The 23,673-nt window shown below is 31.2% G+C and overlaps 1 protein-coding gene across 1 annotated transcript in view; it reads right to left on the bottom strand.

Moving 5' to 3' along the window:
• LOC122502384 (calcium/calmodulin-dependent protein kinase type II alpha chain-like) overlaps window positions 1-23,673 on the bottom strand; it is a 274,765-nt gene that overhangs the window by 58,652 nt on the left and 192,440 nt on the right. Inside the window, exon 11 of the mRNA XM_043612408.1 lies at window positions 4,126-4,182. Coding sequence (XP_043468343.1) covers window positions 4,126-4,182 — 57 coding nt within the window. The remainder of the gene's footprint in view (window positions 1-4,125; window positions 4,183-23,673) is intronic.

Raw genomic sequence — 23,673 nt, 5'->3', positions numbered from 1 at the left:
TTTAAATATCCTCTCGTAATTTTCAATTTATTTTAATTTGAATTGTTGAATAAGTCATAAAATTTAACGACCTCAAAAATCGTTTTAGATGATGAAAAATTCTTTATTATTGTGGGAATTTTCAACAAATCATGAAATTTATATGGGTCATAAAAAATTTTGAAATTATGATCAATTGTAAATTTCCACTCAGCATATTCTTAAATTAATCAGATAGTGAATATTAATTAAAAGATTCGAACGCTGTTTTAATTAAATTAACAGTAATAAACTATTTCTTTCCATTTCTTTCCTAAATGACTTGAGTAGTGTTATAATTTATAAAATAATTTTTTTAATAATTTGAAAAAAAATTACTATTAAAAACAGTATTTTAATATCTAAAGCAAACTTTAAATTTATGGTTTTATTTTTTTTTTACTAGTTTTCTAATTTTGACTTCCAGAGTGGAAATAACTTTAAGGACCCGTGTGGAAAAAGCCACGTTCGAGCCCCACAGCTCCGAGGCCCCCGTTGGGGGCCCTCGTGGAAGATCCATGAGAAGAAATCCACGAGGGCACCAGCAGGGGCCCCGTTCTTTACCCTTACGGTTGCCCAGCTCAAAAATTTATCTAAGTTTCGAAAAAAAAATTTTTTTATTGAAAAACTTTAGTTCAGAATGCATTAAATTACATTTCAAAGCACCTGAAATAAACATTAAGTGACATTTTTCCAGAAATCCTATCACAAAGTTATGGAAATTTACGAGGGCACCAGCAGGGCCCCTGCTCTTAGCCATTATGAATGCCCTGCTCAACAATTTTTCTAAGTCCAAACAACGAATATTTTTTACAACAAAAAATTATTGTTTACAATCATTTTAAACAATGAAAAACACGTTTTTAACAAATATTTAATGTTACTTTTTTTGAAAATATTGAACTTACCTAAGGGCAAATCTTTGAGGGCCCACGCGAGGGGCCCTCATGGATCGCCCACATCATTGACTAGCAAAAATTTCTAAGTCAAAAAAAAAAATTTTTTTTACATAAAAAAATTAATGTTTATAATGATTTTAAACTATGAAAAACGCGTTTTTAACACAAATGTTTTGACATTTTTTTTTTTTTTTGAAATGATAAAAATATTAATTTATGAATATTTATTGTCTATTATTATATTATTAATATTCGAGGCGTTTACTTTTCTTGATAGAGGAGGATATATTCAGGATTTGAACAATGTCCCTATTATATATCATGTAAAGAGGCACGCCTGGAACAAAACAATAAAATATAATAGAGACGATATTGCCAGAAATCCAGAAATTAAATTAATACTATCACAGGCTATACCAAATATAGATAAACTTGACAAAAGCACTAGAAACAAAAACAGATATGTATCAATGGTTAAATGTTCAATAAATAGTTTATTTTAATAATAGTTGTTGTTATTCATCGTATTTAATATTATTAATCTCAAATTAAACTGAATGCGATAATGTATTTTCTTATATAAAATTGTGAATATAATTGCGCCCTCAAAGGATCAACTGTGTTGTCCTTTTTTGTGTGTGGTTTTTGTTTTATTGTATAAAACGATATGAAATGAGAAGAACACTACCTAACGTGAAAATTGACAGTTTGCGAAATTTTTTTTGGCTGCAAACCTTAAAAAGAATCATTGAAAAATAATTTAAATATAAACATTGTAAAAATTATATTCTGCAAGTATAGACTTTAGTCTATCGACAGACATTGTTTACTTAAATCACGACACAACGTCGTACACTTAGTTGTTATTGTTATCTTACGTTGTTATATCATTTTATAATTTGTTGAATAAAAAGAAACATTAAAAAAAAAAAAAAAAACATAGTGGTAAGAGTGTTGTCTGGTAGTTAGTAGGTCGTAGGCTCAATTCCCGCGTGTGTCAGATTTTTTTTTATTTTTGGTCACGATTTAATTAAAAAAAGTAAAAATTGTTAAATAAGAATGTTATTTGTCAATAATTGGACTAATTTGTTATTAATAAATAATTAAATTATTAATTTAATTGAAAACAAAGTTGAGGGCATTTTATGAAATCCACGAGGACACCGCGTGGAAAATCCATATGGAATCCATGAGGATTTTCCTCGAGGGCACCCATGAGGGAAAGCATGTCACGCCTTCGAGGGCTTCACGTGGATTGCCCCTACGGATTCCATAAGGCAAGAGGGCAATCCACGAGGGCCTCGCCGGGGGCCCTCACCATTTTTCTGCACGGGGAGTATTATTTTTAAACAGAAATGCAAGTGAATGTTTGCCACGGTAACATTTCAGTAGGATGTCTGCAATTCTGAATTTGAAATGCTCGTAACCGATTTATTTTCGTCAGATTAAAATAGAATGGAGTCAGGTAGTGTCTGACCGTGGCCGGACTTGTTGATTATCAAGAGCATGTATGTCTCTCTTTTCTGAATTATGAATGTCAACATTTTTCAAGCGCACAATTACATTTTTAATATAAATTTTAACTGTTTTTCCCTACCACTTACAATTGTCAAATTGCTTCGACGTTCCTGCGATAGACATATTTTCCGTCTAGAATCAATTTAAAAAAAAATACACTTCGGGAAAAAAAATTCACATTTCTCATAGTCACTCATTTCTTAACATTTTTTTTGTAACTAAATAATTTAAATATTAATATGGTCAATAAGGAAAAGTGTATTCATTCACTGGAAAATTCACAAGTAGTTTTAATTTTTTTTATTTTCAATTGTTATATTTACAATCCATTGAATATTTTTATTTTTAAATTTGTTTAAGGAAGAGGTATTTAAATTGAATACGCAAGGAAAACGTTCGCGAACTATGGACTCAATGCGATGTACTAATGCCAGGGCGAAACAAGTATTTTCGTTGGCTGTTAAGAGAGCTTAAAAACATCTCAAGTTGATTCACAATTTCCTCCCTCCATTTAGGAACGTAATCGAAAGCTAAGAACGTTTCACAAATACATCGCCAAAAAAATTCAAGTTTTCGATCAAAAAATGTTTTTAGGAATTCAAGAAATCTTTTGCCACAAAATTTACACTGAGTCGACCCAGCCTGGTCGACCCAGCCTGAATGATAGTAATCCTCTAGTGCAACTGCCTTGATATTTATACTCCACTTAGAGGCACTCAGGCCCCATGATTGGCTCAGCTGGAGAAAAGTGGGAGGAGTTTCGAGTAGAGAGTGGGAGCGTCAAACGAGAGTGGGGAAATGCGAAAGAGAAAGAAGCAACAGCAAAATCTTTCTATCACTCGCATTTCTCTATTTTCCCATTTAACTATTCCCTCCATTTTCGACTCGATTCTTCAATTCAATAATAAAATAACAAAAATCATAATAAAATCGATCTAAAGTCAGAAAATTACATTAAGATCTAAATTCTTTTAGAAGATGATTAAAATTAACTTTAAAAAAACTATACCAAAAATTAAAAGCAATATAATATTCACCAAACCATTTGGTAATTTTACTCATTTCACAATACTTTTTAATAATTTTCATAAAGAGTAGAAAGAAAGTTGTTAATTATGTTAATCACGAAGACACAATTATTTACAATGAATAAAATAATGGAGTGCATTGTTTTACATTATTGTTTTTAACAAACATGGTGAAAGACAGTCAATCGTTTTTTCATCTCTTGTTTTTCATTTGCTTTTAACAAATCGAGTGTTATAATTCGAAACTCGAAATCAATTTTTATTCATTAAATTCGAGCTCCTCGCGTCATTTTTTTTATACAGAAAACAAAATTTTTTTGTACAAGTAAATAATTTAAAAAGCATTGTCGATATACGCTGAGACACTTGTAGTAATTATAAAAAAAGGTAAATATTAATTTATAAAAACATATGCTAAATAATAATTTATAAAAAATATGGTAAATATTTAATTTAAAAAAAATATGCTGAATATTTAATTATTATACAGTGATCGAAACATCACTGAAACAAGTGTTTCAACGTTCGAAAGAGATGAATGCAACAGAAGAAGAAATAATTTGAAATAAGAAAAAAATTTCAAACGATATTATGTTAGAACCAAAAAGACAAAAATCTAAAAATAAAGACATCGTACGATTTTGTTTTATAAAAAAAATTACCTTCGGGTTCTTTAGCAATGACCGTGCTGCTCCGGTCGACGCCGCCCTTCTTATCCTCTGTACAACATATATTTTTACATATTTATACATTTGCCTAAAGCCTACTATATCGACATTATTTAATTTTTACATGTTCATTTGCATATCTATTCTTAGAAAATGCAGTATGCACTCCATAGTTTACTATAAAAAAAACAAAAAAATTTCAATTTTCATTCATTTCAATACCGACAAGTCTTCGACAAAATTTTGTTATTTACTCATTTATTCATAACCCTGATAGATATGAAGTATGGTAATTTTAGCAATTGTCGAAAACTGTCTAAATTATTTTTCTTAAATAAATAAATTAATTAATTAAATTCCGATTTCAAAAAAAGATGGTTTTTTGTGCTTACTGATTATCACAGGCCTGCAAAATTAAACTTTTTTTCGGCATAATGGATGCGACTAGGTGTTTCCGAAGGTAAATTTTGCGCTGAACACGAATTCTGAGTGCAAAATGCTCCATTACGTCAAGTTTTTGAGAAAAATTTGGTTTGAAACCCCCTAAGAACAGCGTTTTTGGCACTTTTTGAAAAATTGTGGGGCAAATTCCTGACGTGATAGAAACTTCGCTATTAACAGAAATTAAAGCTTAATTCATGCCCTTTCAAATGAGCTCTCAGCCGACTAATATGATTCAACCCTTGAAGCAGGAGGTGTGTTTTTGTCCAAGGCTGCGACAATTTTAAAATACAAAATATTGGAATTCTAGAGGATAAAAAAATAATTGAAAAAGAATAAGCCATGTACTCAAACCTGTAGCAAAATAAATTTTCTCGATTCACTACCCCTAAAAACAACCCTTAAATATTTTTTGTTATAAACTGAAATATCTGCAGAAATAGTATATTAAGCAACAAGGGTAAATTGGCTGCCTTTATTCCCGTGTTACTTACGATATTTTTTATTCCTAATGCACAAAAGTGGCGATTTCAGATAGCAGACGACAGGGAGTAAAAGTCATTCACTTGTTCGACTTATATGAAAATAGAGGCCGTTTTCTCCCATGGGCAAAAATAACGCATGGGATCAGCTGTTATGTTTGCCTCTTGGGAGAAAATGGACGCCATTTTCATATAGTCGAACAAATGTGTGACTTTACTCCCTGTCGTCAGCTATCTAAAAGCGCCATTTTTGTGCATGTGGGAGAAAAAATATTATAAATGTTATATTGACCATTCTCGTACACTAAGCAACCATAAAAACAATCTAGAACATCTCTCTGTTTAAAAACAACCATTTGAGTACACGGCTTATTCTTTTTCAATTATTTTTTTTATCCTCTAGAATTCCAATATTTTGTATTTTAAAGTTGTCGCACCCCTGGACAAAAACACACCCTCTGATTTATGGGTTGAAGCATATTAGTCGGCTTTTTCTAATCTAGGTGCTGACTTTCCCCTCTTTAGGAAAATCCAGCTCGATCTCGGTTGTTAGATTAGATATTAGTCGGCTAAGGGCTCATTTGAAAGGGCATGAAATAAGCTTTAACTTCTGATAATAGCGAAGTTTTTGACACGTCAGGAATTTGCCCTACAATTTTTCAAAAAGTGCCAAAAACGCTGTTTTTAGGGGTTTCAACCCCATTTTTCTCTAAAAATTGACGTGATGGAGCATTTTGGACTCAGAATTCGTGTTCAGCGCAAAATTTTCCTTCGGAAACACCTAGTCGCATCCGTTATGCCGAAATGATGCAGGCCTGTGTTATGAATGGCAAGTCAAATTTAAAAAATTTAAATATAGGATTTAATATAAAAGATAAAAAGAAATAAAAATAAAAACTGTTAACAAGGTATTGTAACTTCTTTTCAGACGGTAGCATTTTCTAAAATTGCATTTGCCCACATCCTTTCATATAAATTACATTTTCCCCACTAACTTCTCTATTCTAGAAATTACTTTCTCCGGTTCACGAAAGACACACACACACACACACACATATATATATATACACTACCGTCGGGAATTATCGGTACGGCTACAAGCGCACGGCCCAAAAACATACCAATCTATAAATCACGATATTTTTGTAAATACAAATGTCAGAAAATGAACAAATATACCATTCGAAAGATTATTCAATTCTACGATTAATGATACATAAATGAAAATTTTAATAATTTATACAAAGATTGCAGCAATCGACAAATTTGACAAAAAAATTTAAAAAATAAAATTTTTTTGGAAATTTTTTCAACCCCTGCACATTTTTTAAAAATTGTAGAAAAATTTTAAAACTTACATAAGAGTGATCATTTAAGTCTCATCTTTAATTTAAGACCAAGAGAGTTCAAAAATCTTAATCGGTTAGCGATATATCATTATAAACGGCCGAGTATTTTCAGCCTAAAATCGTTTAAAATCGACTAATTCAATGCATTTGTCAAAAAACATGCTCGGACGTTTATAATGATATCTCACGAAAGGAATAAGATTTTTAAACTCTTTTGGTCTTAAATTAAAGATAAGAGTTGAGTTATCACACTTATGTAAGTTTCACATTTTTTCTACAATTTTTAAAAAATGTGCGGGGTTGAAAAAATTTCCAAAAAATATTTTTTTTTAAATTTTTTTTGTCAAATTTGTCGATTGCTGCAATCTTTGTATAAATTATTAAAATTTTCAGTTATGTATCATTAATAGTAGAATTTAATAATCTTTCGAATGGTATATTTGTTAATTTTCTGACTTTTGTATTTACAAAAATATCGTGATTTATAGATTGGTATGTTTTTAGGCCGTGCGCGTGCAGCCGTACCGATAATTTCCGACGGTAGTGTATATATATATACATTTTTATTTTAATTGTGTGATATGATGTCAATGGAAGAGTTTTTTAAATTCTTGACTCATGCATTTTTGTATTTTAGAGATTTATTAATACAGTGCAATGCAAGCTGACACGATTGCTACAATGACCTCGAGTAAAATTATCTTTTTTTTAAATTTAAAATATTTAAATATATAATTTAAAACTCTGAAGAAATATACCAAAGAAGCATGTTGCATTTTAAGCCTATGTTTGTGTTATTTTTACCATTAATTAAAAGTTTCTCTTTAATTATTGTAAAATTAAATTTTAATTAAAAAAACAAAATAAATTTTTATTAGTTATTTTATGAAAGTTGATATATATATATATATATATATATATATATATATATATATATATATATACACGGAAAAAAATACTAGGCTAAAAACACATGAGCGTCTGTTGTGTATATTGCACGCACACTACCATGCGTGATTAGCTTGGAATCCATCCTATTTTCGCATGGTGCTGTGGCAAAAGTCACAAAAGCCATGCATTTTTAGTAAACTCCTGTGTGATATTTGCAAAATGGGCTCATGTAAAAATCGAACCAATAGACTCCATGCATTATTAGGCTGATTTTTTTTTCCGTGTATAAATTCAACTGTAAGACGCACTGAAGAAAGATATAGTTAAGAAGCAAAATTTTAGGTTATGTTTATAATTTATGTAAATAAAAATGTACAAAAGGCATCAACTTTCATAAAATAACTAATAAAAATTTATTTTGTTTTTTAAATTAAAATTTAATTTTACAATAATTAAAGAGAAACTTTTAATTAATGGTAAAAATAACACCAACATAGGCTTAAAATGCAACATGCTTCTTTGGTATATATATATATATATATGGATATATATACACACAGAATACCTAACTATGCATCAGTCCACGAGTGCGAAGAGGACACTCTTATGCGGCGTTCAATGTTCGCTCACTCGCACTCACGCTTAGGGGTGATTCATAGTTAGATACTCTTACTGTATATATATATTACTCTCTAAATTTAAATTAATTAAAAATAACTAATTTGATAGCAAAAAGTCAGTCACTGATTCAAATAGTAACATTTTACTAATAAACTAATAATTAGTTATTTTCTACGTATAGTTAGTTATTTTTTATTAATTGCTGAAGCAAAGAGTCAAATACGATTTTACTAATAATTAATTATTTTTAACTAATTCAGATTTACAGAGTAAATAAATTTAATATTACCTATAAATTTAAAAAAAACTTTTTTCTCCCATAATTTTTAAAAATTTATTGTCCTGTATTTATCCGAATTTTTGGGGCTAAACTATATATATATGCAGAAGCAAAAGGCACATGCGCTCGAATGGATTAATCTTTGATTTTTGTTTTTTATGAAGAGAAGACGAGAAACATTATTTTCGAAAAAAACAATTCTGATAAAATTGTATAAAAAAATGCATGCTGCGATTCTTTATGTGAAAACTAATGTAAATATTTAACTGATTCGTACAACAAAAATTTAATTAATTTTTTAGGTATAAATTACAATATTTGAAAATTACTTTTCATTTATATTTACAGTAGTGAAAAATTATCTAACAATTAATTTCATAATATTAATCTACTTCTCTATAAGTGAATAAAATTTAATTTTTAAACAGAATTTAAAATTGTTTTTTTAATTTTTAAACTTTTTATTTAATTAACATTCAATTAATTTCGCTATTAACAAATATTTTTAAGGAAAACTAAATATAAAATTAGCTCAGCAAGAAGAATTTTTCTTAAAAAATATTTGTTTCGTTTATACGTTATTTTTAACTTTTAATTCAATTAATAGCAAAATTAATTGAATGTTAATTAACGAAAAAGATGAAAAATTAAAATAAGAATTTTAAATTTAGAAAGATATAAAATTAGCTCATCGAGAAATCAGTTTGTATGCAAATTTTTTAACCAAGATTTGATTCTCGGTTAATTCAATTTTTTTTCTCTTTAAAGTATACGTTATTTATCTTAAAATCTTCTTTCAAGTCCCAAAATTCCTAACTAATTAAAACAATTGTTTTAGTAATAAAATTTAACAAAATTTAAAAAAATGTAATAAAGTTTAATTAAAATTAATAGAATTTAATACAATTTACAATAAAAATTAATAAAAAATTTTCAAAATATAATATATTTATGAAGGTGCGTGCATAAATAAGGTGAGAGAGAGTATGGTGAGACGAGTGAGGGAATCAATAAAAACATGTGACATAGACAGAAAACAAAGGCAGAAAATGGTGTTCATAAATCCATAACACCAGAGTATGCGTACTTTGTGACAGTGGTTAACATAGTGACGTACAAGAATACATTTTTTGGGTATAAAAAGGTCACGTGTCAAGTTTTTTTTCAGAAAAAAATAGTGAACACAATATGCGGAATAAAAAAAATATATATAATATATGTAATATCGTACATTCGTCTGAGATGAAGTAAAAAGGCTTCTGCAAACCATTATTCGCGTTTACATTCAATGGCACAATGTATAAAAATTTGCCATTCTTCCACGATCAAAGTGAGATCGTTGGATATCAAAAGAGAAGAAAGAGAGAAAAAAGAGTGTAAACGAATTTAGAAAACGGAAATAAATTTTTTTCGCTCACAATTATAGTGCTTATTTATAAATTTTTACTAAGATTTACCTGTTATTTACACTTTTTTATACAATATTTTTTGATAAAAAAACTTTTTTCTTTTAGTAAAAAGATTTTTTTGTCAAAAAAAACTTTTTCATTTGATCAAAAAGAAAAATGAATGGTAATTTTGCAGAAAAAGTGAAAAAGAAGATTCTTGAGAGAATTGGACTATTTAGAAGCGTTCACAAATAACGTCACGCAATTTTTTTAGATTTCCAACACCCCCCTCCCCCATGTCACGCAATTTCACATGGGAAAAATACATTGTGTCACGTTTAGTAGAGACCCCCCTACCCCCAAAAACGTGACATCATTTGTTAACATTCTCTTTTTAACTACTGTAATTCTTGAATTAATTTAAAAAAATTTCTCCTAATTTGTTTAAATTTTTTTTTAAGCTCAATTTTCAATATTTCTTTTAAACAAATTTGTTTTCAATATCCCGTGTGGAAATTGCCAAGGTTTGCCAATATTGATTATTGGGTCTATAATGGTCCTAGCTTGGAATGTACCTTAACCTGGCCCTAGCTTGGTAATAGCTAGAACTTCTTGTTAGATTATATGTTATAAATATATTTAAAAATATGTATCAGTAATTGTTTATGTGTAATTTGAAGTAATATTTAAACATCTCATAGCAAGATTGAGACAATATTGAACTGAAATGTTTACTTTTAACTTTTCATTTGTAAAATTTGACAGATTATCAGTACAATAATTCTACTAATTGCTATTATCAGAATTGAGTTACTGATAATTAGTAGAAAGTTACTGATTCGATTAGTAAAATATAAGTTACTGATTCAATCTGTTGTATAAAAATATGACATAGTCAAATTTACTAATTTATCAGTTGAATTTAAAGGTTATGTTGATTTCTCTTTGGCCACCAGTATATTTACAGCATATCCCTTAGTTCTCTAGGTAGAACCAGGCTAGAAGAGCGTGACGTTTCAACCTAGGGCCTACAAGGTTAAATAAGCTAGGACCAAGTTAATAAAGGGGAAATCTAGGTAGAACCAATAAAGGGCCATTAGAAAATTTCCACACGGGATTGTGAATTTAATTGTTTTAATAATACGTATTAAATTTTTATTCAATTCAATAATATTAATATAAGATTTACAGAAAATTTTGATAATTATATTCTCTCGTTTTTTTATTGAATGAAAAGTGAGTAAAAAAGAGTAGATAATAGTGAGATAGCAAACTTTGCTCCTCGACCGAATTCCCGGTCCGCGTATTCTCATTGGTCCTTGGAGGCGTCTTTATACTTCTTCCATTTCTTCTTTTACTTGAAAACTCGTTGCTGTGCATAAAGTGTATTTGGTACACAACTATACAACGCACGTACTATTGCTAACATTAATGCTTGGTCGATGTTGTTGAAGGGAACAGTAAATGCTAATACACAATGAAATATTCAAGATTTACAAATTTTCCCGAGAATCAAATATATTTTCATGTTTAAAAATATACATATTGCTTTTATAAACGATTCTATCAAAATTTTCAATTTCATTTTGAATTTTTGAATATTTGAGAAAAAAAATATGGTAGTTACCTACTAGTTTATATTTTTCTCTTTAGTAACAAAATTTAGTTCCAAAAGGATAATTTTAAAGTAAAGAACTGTTAGTTTCTTTTTTTAATTAACAAAAGAATTTACTTTGAACTAATTGTTTAGATATAAGTGTAAACGCTTCTTCTCACTCTTTACCTGCCGCGCGCGTAGTGTAAAAAGCGTGGGAGGTCTCCCCACTCTTTACTTGCTGCGCGCGCAGCCCAAAACGGTGGGAGGCTTCCCTCACTCTCTACTTGCTGCGCGCGCCACGAGAGAGTTGTGGGAATACCTTCCACTCTTCCGTTGCAGCGCGCGCAGCAGAAAGAATGGGGGAAACTCAATTAAAATAAAATTAAAACTCCAAGTAAAAAAGCAAGTATATTTTTGACAAAACGTTTCGTATTTTTAAAAATTTTTTTATTACTAAAGAAGAAGAAAAGTTGGGTGTACTTCCGAATAAGGGAATAAGGGGAAGTATATCCGAAAAGTTTAGTGGTTTCCCGAGTCAAAATTTGAACTCTCTTTTAGTTCTCCAAAAACCTCTTTTTAACATCTTTAACACTTCTGAATCCTCTTTCGAACCTAAAAACTGCAGAAATGGATTTTTTCGCACTATTAGAGGTTCAAAGGAGAAATAAAGAGGCTTAAAAGACGTCCGAAAAAAGATTTTTTGAAATATTTCGAATACTAAAATTGGAATTATTTTTACAGAGTTATATTTTAATTGCCCTATAGAAGATGCAAATAATAGTTTTTGAATGATTTGAATAAATAATATCATTAGCATAGATAGAAATTATAAAAATTTGAAATCCTCTTTTTAACCTCTAAACTTCGGAATATGGATTTTTCCGCATCGTTTTCAGGGTCAAAAGAAGGTCTAAATTTTGACTCGGGTTAGCATTTATTGACCTCTTCAACGCCTCTCAGCGTATTTCGTAGCGAACGATCGGGAGCACAACGATGAAGGCATTCGACAGAAAAATAAAGTACTAGTAAAAATAAATTCATAAGATAGCAAATAATAACTAAAGAAATGACATTGCCAAGGATGCAGATCTCAATGGAATTTATCAAAAAAGCCTTATAATTAAAAAAATAATAAAAAACTGGAAAATCTCTAATATGGACAAAAACGAAAGCGAAGAATAAGAAAATTATCTAAAAGTGAAAATCGTAAAAAAGAAGTGATAATAAAAAGGAACGTAACATTAAAAAAAAATCTAAATTATACTTAATGGATTAAAAATGATATCTAGATGGCAACAAATCTAATTTGAACCAAACCTTTGCTATTTTTTGTACTAATTCAGAAGAGTTGAAAAATTAAAAAAAAAATTGTTTTTCCTTTTAGTGCTTTTATTTTATCTACATTTTAATTTATATCACAAATCTAATTTGTAACTAGTGAATTACGTATAGTTTTGTCGATGTCAATTTGAGACAATTGTTGGATTTAGACGCTCTTGCTACTTGCGAATCCTAGTAGATTTCTGAAATATCACACATACAATTCTTATTTTTTATAAAATCTTTTATTCTACTTTTTACTTTTCTTTTTTTGCTAGTTCGAGTTGTAAATCAACTCAAATAAAATGCTACGTGACTGACAGCAAAGATGAGTGAGAAAAAGAGAAGAGTTGAGAAAAAAAATTATAATTTTCGGTTGATTATAAAAGTGGTGGTCGATAGCTATTCACGGTCTCACTTCGACAAAAAAGAAAGCGATTGATTTTTCAGGCTTTTTTCATCAAAGGATCTTGGCTATATTTTTTTTGCAATGCTTCTCCACCTTTTTTTTAGAGAAGCCTTCTTTTACAATTTAATGGTTAACGTTTTGCTGTCGTTTGAAAATTTCAAGTAATTCTTGAGTTTTCGTTTTACAAGAGAACAAAAATTATAATATTTATTTTCCTGTTCATTTATAAAATATTAAAGAAAACCTTGACCATTAAAATCGTCGTTTATTTATAAAGACATAAGTGTGTAAATGGTTAGATATGAAAATTTCATAAAGGGTTTCATAATAAACCAGACATAAATTTCCTTTGGATTATATAATAAAATTTCTGTATTTTTAAATTTTTGGTTATTGATGCGGAGTTATTAATGTCTGATTATTATTTTTTTTCGTTTGTTTGTGATTCTAAGAGGGAATTCATTGCACTAGAGTGTAGATGTGCGATTTGAAAATAGAGAAAAAAGATATATTTCGATGTGTACAGTGTCAAGTGGCGAAGTTCAATAATAATAATAATAATATAATGAAAGTATTATATTTGTTCTCGCGCAATTTTCTTTATTCCAGGACATGCGCACTTTGACGTTATTAAATGCCATCTATGTGTTATGGATTTGTGAGCATCGAAATACAAACACCGGCGTTATAATTTCGCAGCTGCTCTACTTTGCGCTTCGATTTAGTTAGCGACGGACCCAGAATTTCTTCTCATTTTTATTTTACTTTTTTGTAATTAATTTTTAAGTATTTCTATAATTAATCTGACAAAGAAGAAAAATATAAACTAATATATCATCTAACAACTTGATTCTGTTTAAGAAAAAGTAATTTTGAGGTAATGAGTTTTAAAATGGTGTTGTAAACTGTCGAGTACTTCCACTAGTACCTTTTAAAAAGAAAGTGCTAGTGAAATGATATTTAAAAAAAATTACTATCGTCAAATGGGGTAATAAGTACCAGGACAACAAAAACGTCCTGTTACTTATTACCCCACTGTTACTAATTACCTTATTTGACGGTATATGGATGATAAAAAAAGTTTTTAGGTAATTTTCATTAAAAACTTTGGTTCTTAACATCTCCTTGAAAGTTTAACTCAGGAATTATCCAAACATTTTCTTAAATGAAAACAAGTTTACAATAATAAATTTCATTCTGCCTCTTTTAATGGTAATTTAGTATAAATTGTAACAATGCTCGCCTAAATCTGTTTTGTTTCAAAACAAGCTGTCAGGTTTATTATCAAATGAATACATTTTTAAATAGAAAGAAACAAACGATGTTTATTTAGAGGAATAAAGAAAATCATGAAAAATTTATTTTTAAAATATTAAAAAGGAAGTTTTTTTCAACAAAAAGAAGTTTTTAAGTTAGCAATCTCTCCTAATCAATTTTACTTTGAAGCTCTCAATTTCATGTATCGACAGTACAACTATTCTTCTACAGAAATCTGTTTTTTTAAAAAATATTTTCGAAACTAATAATTAATTAATACCGAGTGATAAATTCTTCCTTAAAAAAAGAAAATTTTTTCTTGAACTTGCAAAGGGTTGTTTCTATAATATAAAATAATTAACTGCCAAAATTGATGGTTATAATTTGCCAAAAATTTACACATAAAAATCCAGGTTCGACGCTAAACAACAATCATTTTTCTTTCAACGCTATGTAGCTTTCTCAAAAAATTTGTTAAATATCGTTAAACAGACAATTATAATGTTTCGAATAATAATAAACTGGAGGGGAATACAATTTACTCTGTGTTATAGTGAATGTACTCAACATTTTCGAAATTGTGTCTAATCAGTGAAAGAAATAACAAGAGGACAATTAATATGTCCAAAATTGTTAAATTACTAATTAAGTAATTAGTAAAAAGTAATTAGTAAAAAATAATTAGTTAATAAATAAATAAGTCAGTTAGTAATAAGTACCCCCACAGCACCAAAAATTTCCTGAAAATTTATTACATTTTATTTGCAATATCTGCGGAATGTTTAATGAAAATTTTAGTCAAAATTGTGTATTTCTGGAAAGTTTGACACTAAACATTTATTTAATCAAGACTTAAATCTTTACACAATTTTCACTAAAATTTGCATTAAACATTCCGAACATTGAAAGTAAAATTTAATACATTTTCAGGAAATTTTAGGTGCTGTAGGGGTAATTTGTAATTAAATTATTAACCATTGAATTTACAAAAAAAGTTTCAAATTTCCTTATTACGCTAAAATCTCCTGACTTCGATTTTTTACTGTCTGAAATTAAAAGAAAAAGTCCGAATTTCCTAAACATTGTAATATTCTTTTTCAATTTGTATTGAAATTTGTATTAAACTTTTGAGAATGTCCTAAAAGAGTGAAAAGAAATTTTGTGCAATGTTAAGTGTGAGTTATGTTAGACGTGCACTGAGCAGCGTGTAGAGTGTCATCAAATATATTTCTAAAATCAACATAACGATTTGAATATATGGCTCTTGAAGTACATCTAACAAATAAATGATTTATTAATATCAATCATTAATATTTAAAAAGCTCCACTTGTTAGTATAAAAACAACGATGCTAATAAAAAAATCAGAATCAAATTTTAAAAGTAACAATTAGGGATTCAGTATAGTTGCAAAACTGACTCAAATAGTACTGAAATATAATAATATGAGTAATCTACAAGTAATAATACAAATTTGTACCAAATTTTAACCCTACAGGTCCAAAATTCAAAATGTTAAGAAAAAATTGTTTTTTTTCGCAGATTCTTTCAATTTTTTTCATAAAAATGTTATTTAAAACTACTCGGATAAGGGTTTTCGTATTTTTCGATTATTTTACAAGTAATAATACAAACTTTTATCAAATTTTAACCCTCTAGGTCAAAAAGTTAAAGAAAAAATACGTTTTTTTCGTATTTTTTTAACTTCTTTCGAAAAGACGTTCCTTCATCAATTCAAATCGCGTTTGTAAATATTCTTCCCGTAATCTGCAAGTGATAATTTAAACTTCTCCCAAGTTTTAACCTTTTAGGTTCAAAATTCGGTTTCCGTTTCCGGTACTGTTGTATAGTAGACGCGATTTTTTTCAGAAAGTATAAAGTTAAAGTTTTTGAAGGTTTCAATGAGAATAGTGTGGTGAAATTGAGTAGAGTGTATGCAGAAAAGTGCAGAGTTCAAGGGTGTAAGTAGTGTGTGTGAGTGTGCTGACTGGAAGTACACGGAAAAAAATAGTTCGGAAATAGTTCCTGAATTCGTTCCGAAATTGAGGATATGAGCAAAAGTCGGTAATTATTATAGAGCTGTTATTTGGAAGAAATGTCGAACTTTCAAAATAGATATTTAGGAATTATATGGTAAGAACTCGGTATTTATGTGATACACAGAAAAAAATAAGTCTTGAATAAAGTCTACAAACGAGCTAATTTTAAGATGTAACAAAAGTAGTCATCCTAGACTTAAAATTAGTTTGTAAAAAGAGTCTTAAAAAAAGTCGGTACTCGCAGGCTTGAATGAAGTCGCTATGTAGTCTTAAAAATAGCCGATAGCCAAAAAGTGGACTTAAAAGTAGTTTCCTTTTAAACTTCAATTTACTCGCAAGTCAATATAGTGACTAAAATAAAGCTTTCTTAAATACTTAAAAGTAGTAAATAATACAGTTCAAATTTATTTTTCTATTGAATATAAAGTTATATTTATTAACTATATCAGGAGATGCCGGTAACAGATTGTAATATAAGCATCTGTAAGAAAAGTTAAATTAGCTATTTAAAATAATAAAATGAAATTATTTATTTATTCTTTTATTATTGAGGTTTAATTTTTCATCTACTTTCATGATGACATTTGTTAACATGTACCTTATAAGTGTCATTATTTAATAATAGACAAGAAATCGGTTAATTGAATCAAATTCATTTCAGTTCAGTGTAACTATGCTTGCACATAATATAATAAAAACTTTTCATACATATTTGTTTTAAATTTATCTTCTATGTATAAATATAAACGAGTTGTAACAATATATAAAAGTCACCATTTTGTATAAGCATTTCGATACTTTTTGATTTTTACTGCGCAACTTTTTCTCTGAATAATATTGTAGCAATGAATTTATTTATTTATTTATTTTATTTATTCGGTACACAAAAATATGAAAATCTATAGGTGATTAACAGATAAAGGAAACACGTACACTCAAGGCAACGCCACGACAACTAATGACACGTCACCTGATCACGCCCAAGCGCGTCTCCTCTTCCAGAGGACTATAGACGCTAGGGGACTAAAAACTAGTCTACATTTCGACTTCATTTTATCTGTTGAGTTCTTAAAGTTTCTACTAGTCTCGCTGAGACTATATTTAAGACTCACATATAAAATTAAGTCATAAATATTTATTGCTTTAAGATTAAGGCGTGTTAACAATACTCTTAAGTTAATTATCAGGCTAAAATATCGTTACAGACTAAAATTAAGCCTGATTTTAAAATTAGCCCTTCACAGTTTTAAGACTTTTTTTTTCTGTGTAGTTTTTACGAAATGTAGCGGCTGAGTATTTCAGATAGTCTGGACGGTAGAACTTCCGATGAGTTCGGGAAAAATTCAGAGGGTCGCTTCATATATGAAGAAGCTCTTATAAGGGCTACAGAATAGTTCCGGAACAATTCCGTAGCAAAGAAAATAAAAAAAAGAAGTTGTGTATACGCGTATATACTTGATCGACATTCGTCAAGCAAGGCGAACTGTGATTGGTTGAGGAGGATACACACACATACATACATACATACATAATACACTTATAGCTGCCTACATATATTCTAACGCACACATAATTTATACACAAATAAACGCAAATACACGACGCATTGAATCGCACGCTGGTTGTAGGGACCTGGGAAGTCTCTTATATACTAGACTTTACTTTTATTCAGCGCTTGTGAGAAACGGGGTCGGCACATCTTTTCTTTCGATGAAGTTCGGGAATTATTATGAAATTTAAACTGGAGTTCTCCTTGATTAGACGCTTGTAAATACTATTTTAGAAGAAATATAATTTCTACGACAAAATTTCGATAATATTATGGACCAGTCCTGTATTTCTCCAGGAATTTATTTACAATGCTGATTTTGAAAGTCTCACAAAAACCGTTTCGTAATTAGTTCGGATCGATTCAGATATACTTACATTGAATTTCTAAAAATTTCTGGAACTTTGCACAAATCCTCAATTATGGAACAAATTTAGGAATTCTTACAGAATTTATTTTTTCCGTGTAGAGTAAAAAGAGAATTTGGAGTGCAGAGTGGTTGTTAGGTTAGGAAGGTAAGAGAGAGAGAGAGGGAGACGAGAGAAGAGTGAGGTGGGTAAAACAGAGTGATATGATTAGAAACTCCGACTAAAAGCAATAGAGGGCAGTCAGATTCAGTTAACGAAAAGCAGAATAGAAAGAGAGAGGAAAGAAAGAACAGAGAAAGTAAGGTAGTAGGGGAGACAGATAGCGAGAGAGCAAGTGGAGAACGTAAGGAGATAGAAGGAAAGAAAGTAGAAGGCTGCTTTTATGCGAGTGCGGTTGGAGAGACAGAGAGAAAGCTGAAAAGAAGAGCCGGCAATCCGTCAAGCATAGATAGACGCGAGAGATCCGTGAGTAGAAGCTTGGTAAAAGTGATGGAGAATTTTGCGAAAGATCCGAAAGGGGAGAACGTGGAGAGTAAAAAGGAACATGCTAGTAAGGAGGAAAATAAGTCAGGGCATGAGGGAGATGGGGGAATAAAGGAAATGTTGGAAATGTTAAAAAAGATGAGTAAAGATTCCAACAGGAAATTAGATGAGCTGAAAAAAGAAATGAAAGAAGAAAGAAAAAAAGGGGAAGCTAGATTTGTGAGAATGAAGGAGAAAATGGAGGGGGTTTGGGAGGAAATGAGGAGAATAAGAGAGATGTGGGGCAGATATGAACAGGAATGGATGATGGAAAGAGAAAAAGTTTAGCAGAAGCTGAATAGTCTAGAAAAAGGGAATTTAGAGCAGGAGAAAGATAGGAAGGAAGAATTTCAGAGAATTGGGGAAAAATTGGAAAGGCTGAGTGAATTAGAGAAAAACGTGGAAAGGATAGAAAAGATGAAGGAAGAAAGTGGTAGGCATAAGGGTGATTGTAATAAAAGGATTGACAAATGAAGGAGCAGGTATAAAGGAAAAGATTGAAAAACTAATGACAGATATTGGGGTGGCAGTAAATATTAAGTCGATTAGAGGAGCAGGTGGGGAAAATAGGGATAAACCGAAGGTTTGGATAGTGGAACTCGGTAGTAAAGAAAAGAAGTGGAAGGTTTTAAAAGGAAAAAGTAAGTTAAAGGGAAGGCCAGAAAAAATTGATGAGGATAAAACGTATAAGGAAAGAAGAACAGGGTGGTTATTGGGAAGGAAAGCATGGGAAGAGAGACAGAAAGGGCACTGGGTTAAATGGGGAAGGGAGTGTATTTGGGTAAATGGGAGAAAATGGGTGGTGTCAGAGGAAGATTGGGAGGCAGTAGCAGAGGAGAAAAGGGAGGGTTTTGGAGAAGAAGGAGGATGGAAGGGAGAAGAATAAAGGTACGTGCAGGAAGAGGGAATGTAAAGGTGGTCTTCTGGAACGTGACGGGCCTAGGGAATAAGGATGAAGGATTTTGGAAAGCCCTGGAAAAGTGGAACGTCATTTTCCTTAGCGAGACTTGGATAGAGGATAAAGTTTGTGAAAGAATTAGAAAAAAGCTCCCGAAGGATTACGAATGGCGGATGAAGGGGACAAAGAGGGAATTTAAAAAAGGAAGAAGCGCGGGGGGTATGATTTCTGGGGTTATAAAAAGCGTCTAGGAAATGAAATTAAATAAGGTGGAGGAGGAAAAAGAAGGCTTTATGGCAAGGCGGTTGAAAATTGGGAAGGAAAGCTTAATAATAGTAGGAGTATATAGAAGAAGAGGGGGCGATTTGGGTTGGAGGAAGTTAGAAGGATAAATGGAGAAAGGGAGAGATGAAAATTGATTGGGGGTGACTTCAATGCATGGACGGGGGAGTTAGGAGAAAGTCAGTGGGATGAGGAGGGAAATAAATTTATAAGAACATTAAGGCATTAAAGATTGGATTAAGAGGGGAAAAAAATGTTGGGATTGTTGGCGGAAAGGGGCTGGTCGATTCTTAATGGGGGTATTAACGGAGATATAAATGGGGGATTTACATACGTGGGTAGGGCGCAAACAGTAATTGATTATGCAATAGGAGACGAAAAAGTGAGAGAAGCGGTGGATTTTTTGGAGGTGGGAAGGGAGGTAGATTCGGATCATTTTCTGATAATAGTAGGGTTAAAAGGCATAGAAAGGAATAAGGGAAAGATGCGAGGAAAAGCAGGAACAGGAGTAAGAAAGGATAAGATGGGAGAGTGGGGAGAAGAAAAGTTAAGAGAATTTAAAATAAGGATACAGGAGGAAGGGCAGGAGCTAGAGGAGGAAAATGGAAGGGGTGGTCGGAGGAGTGGAGAACGGGACTAATTGTGCCAATAAAAAAGAAGGGAGGGGAAAAGAGTTGAGGATTTTAGGGAGGTAACTTTGATGCCAGTGGGATATAAAATCTATACGGAAATATTCAGAAGCAGACTGGAGAAGAGGGTTGTCCGTTGAGCCCTCTTCAATATGTTGATGTCAGATTTGGAGGAAAAATTGGTTGAGAGGGGAAAAGAGGGACTTATATTGCGGAACAAAAGAGTTTATTCTCTGGCTTATGATGACGATGTAGTGCTGATGGCGGATGAGGAAGGTGCATGAAATTGCTGCTTAAGGAATTTGTAGGGTCTGTGAAGGAAAGGGATTTATGTGTGAATGTACAGAAAACGAAAGTAGTTAGATTTAGAAGAGGAAAAAAGAGTGTGGATATAGAGTGGAAGTTATGTGGTATGAATGTTGAGGAAGTGGATGAGTTCTGTTATCTGGGATATTGGTTTCAATATGACGGAAAACAGAAGTTGAATGTGGAGAGAAGGTTGGAAAAAGCAGGAAGATTAATGGGACAGGTTTGGGTGTAGGGAAAAGAAAGATTAGGAATGATTGAAGAAGAAGGAAATGGTTGTTTCATATGTTAGTGTGGTCTGTCTTGAGTTATGGTGTCGAAGTGTGGGGGTGGGAGGAAGTAAAGAAAATAGAAAGTATGCACGACAGATTTTTAAGGTGGGCGATGGGGGTGAGTTATAATTGTCCGGGATATATGTTGAGGGAGGAAATTGGAGGGATAAATTGGTAGTGAGACAGAGGAAGAGAGCCTTGGGGTTAGAAGAGAAGTGAGAGAGGGGGAAGGGAAGTAAATTGGCAAGGGTATTGATTAAAGGAGAGGAGGGAAAAGGGAGAAAGAGATTGACCGTGTGGGAAAGAGAGTTGGAAGGTTATGAGTGATAAACGAATGAATGGGAAGGATAATAATAAGTGTGGATTGGAGTGGAGTAAGAGGGATATAAAGTTCGAAATATAACCGATGGTACAAGATGGTTAAAGGGAAAAATCTACCAAAGTATTTGTTGAAATTTAGGGACGAAGGTAAATGGAATAATGGAATAATGTTAAGGTAGAGTGTGTGGTATTGAGAATAAGGATTGGGGGCATGTGTTGGAAAGATGTAGTAGGGAAAAGTGTGGGAGAGAGCAGAGCAATGCAAATAAACTCTGCTTTCATCCTATTACATCCTTAAAAACCTTCAGTTTTAAGGATGTAAGCAGGTCTAAAAGTTCGACTCGAGATTTTAAATCAGTTGCATTAAATTAACGAAAGTGGAAAATAAATATATTTATAAAATATATTAAATTATAAAAGTTATATTTTGCACGTGCATAACCTCAAATCATGATCAAGAATCACTGAGACGTCAGCTTCAACAAAGTAGTACGCAAACTTATAAAATATTTAAACGTAGGTATAATGTTATTATGCCATGAAAAATAAATAAAGCTCTAATTATTTTTCAACATATTACTATTTCTCACGTGGCATATTCCGTATGGATAATATAAGGACATCCCGCGCGAGTCTCCCGCAATGGAATGTCCCTAGGATATCCCAATATCCTTCGGGATATCCTTTCGCTCATAGGGTAAAAGTTAAAGACAAAAAACACGTCTTTTCTTAATTTTTTGCAATTTTCTTTAAAAAAAATTTATGAATTTTTGAAATTTTGGATTTGTAACTGTAAACATATTTTCAGTAGCTTATAAGTCTAAAAATATTGAGTTTAGAAAAAACTTGTTAAAGAATGAAAGTTTTAGCTTTCTTTCTACTTTTAAGAAAAGTAAAAAAAAAATTTTTATAAACAAATTAATTTTTTTAACTTTGGACACGATTCTTTTTATTTTTAAAAAATTTATTTATAGCACGTAATATACAGAAGATTTTCCAAAAAGTCCCGGAGTGGGCCGACGCGTTTAATGAGTTTTACAAAATTTTCAAAAATCACGTACAAGGTGCTCACGTTCTACGAAACGTCTCACAATGGGATTTTTTTACAATTTTCTTCTAAAATATGTCTACAGACTACAAGTTTTATTCAATTTCAGTGATTTTTGTTTTAAATAAAAGGAGAATAATTTCTCTAGATATCCCTCCATGAAAACCTGAGAATATTCAATTTTTCATAATTTTTTTTAAACTTAAAGTTAACAAATTAATTGTGTACTTTCCTTTAAAAATGAACGATTATTATTTTCTTTTTCCATTACTACGCATGTTCTAAATCAGTTTCAATTAATATAATATGACTTCTAGATAAATAGTAAATCATAAAAGAATTTATTTAAACTGTTATAAACAATATTAGTTAACAAATAATTAAATTTGGTTTCTCTGCACTAAAAATAATTTTTTTCATAGTTTTAATTGAAGTTTATAACAAAGAATATATTTTAAAATAATAAAATAAACATTTCCGTGCCCGGTTGGAACTTTGTTCTACCTGGGGCGCATTAGAACTCGTTCTTTTGCGCGGGATTGCTGGACCTCTATCGGACGTGTGCCAGGTGGCGGATAGGTTAGCTTCCTAGTAATAGGTGGTATCGAGGAAAACAAATACTCGACGCGGACCAAAATCAACAAAAAAGAAAACATCCATCATGAGCGATTGTAAAAACATGTAACAGTACCTGCGGGGTAATGCTTCGGCTAAATCCCTCACTGGTTCCGATCGTCAAGCGCTTAGCGTGAGGACGATGGCCAGTGACCCACGGATGCAGAAGGGCGTTGGTAGTACCACAACGCTTTGGTAGTACCACATATCATGGAGAAGGTGGAGAAAAGAGGAAGCACGAGCAGCATCACAAGTCAAGCCAGCAACATTTCTGTCTTCAGTAATGTTTCTGCGATTGACATTGCTAGCTGCAATAAAGATCCAGAGGAATGCATTAAGCTGCGGGAGGAAGAGGCAGCGAGCATTCTAAAAATAGAGGATGAGGTCAGCAAGATGCTGAAGTCCTGTGAGGTCCAGAGGAGTGTCAGTATGACAATCAAGGATGGACTCAGAAGCATAAGATAAGATGAGAAGTTCTACCAGGGATTAACCTGGTCAGAAGAAGCACGCAAAGACCGAAGGATGATACATGACCGTTTCAACGCAGCAATGCTAAGAAACGTTGTCTTGAAGAGTCAGAAGCGGAAGAGAAGTGGTCCAGAGTTTGTGAAGGACACAAAGAGGAAGAAGGAGGAGGGACCTTCTAAAAGGACTGAAAG

Source organism: Leptopilina heterotoma, unplaced genomic scaffold, assembly GCF_015476425.1.
Source record: "Leptopilina heterotoma isolate Lh14 unplaced genomic scaffold, ASM1547642v1 Lhet_107, whole genome shotgun sequence".
In the NCBI taxonomy this organism is placed as follows: Eukaryota; Metazoa; Arthropoda; class Insecta; order Hymenoptera; family Figitidae; genus Leptopilina; species Leptopilina heterotoma.
This window is presented reverse-complemented; position numbering and strand designations above follow the sequence as displayed.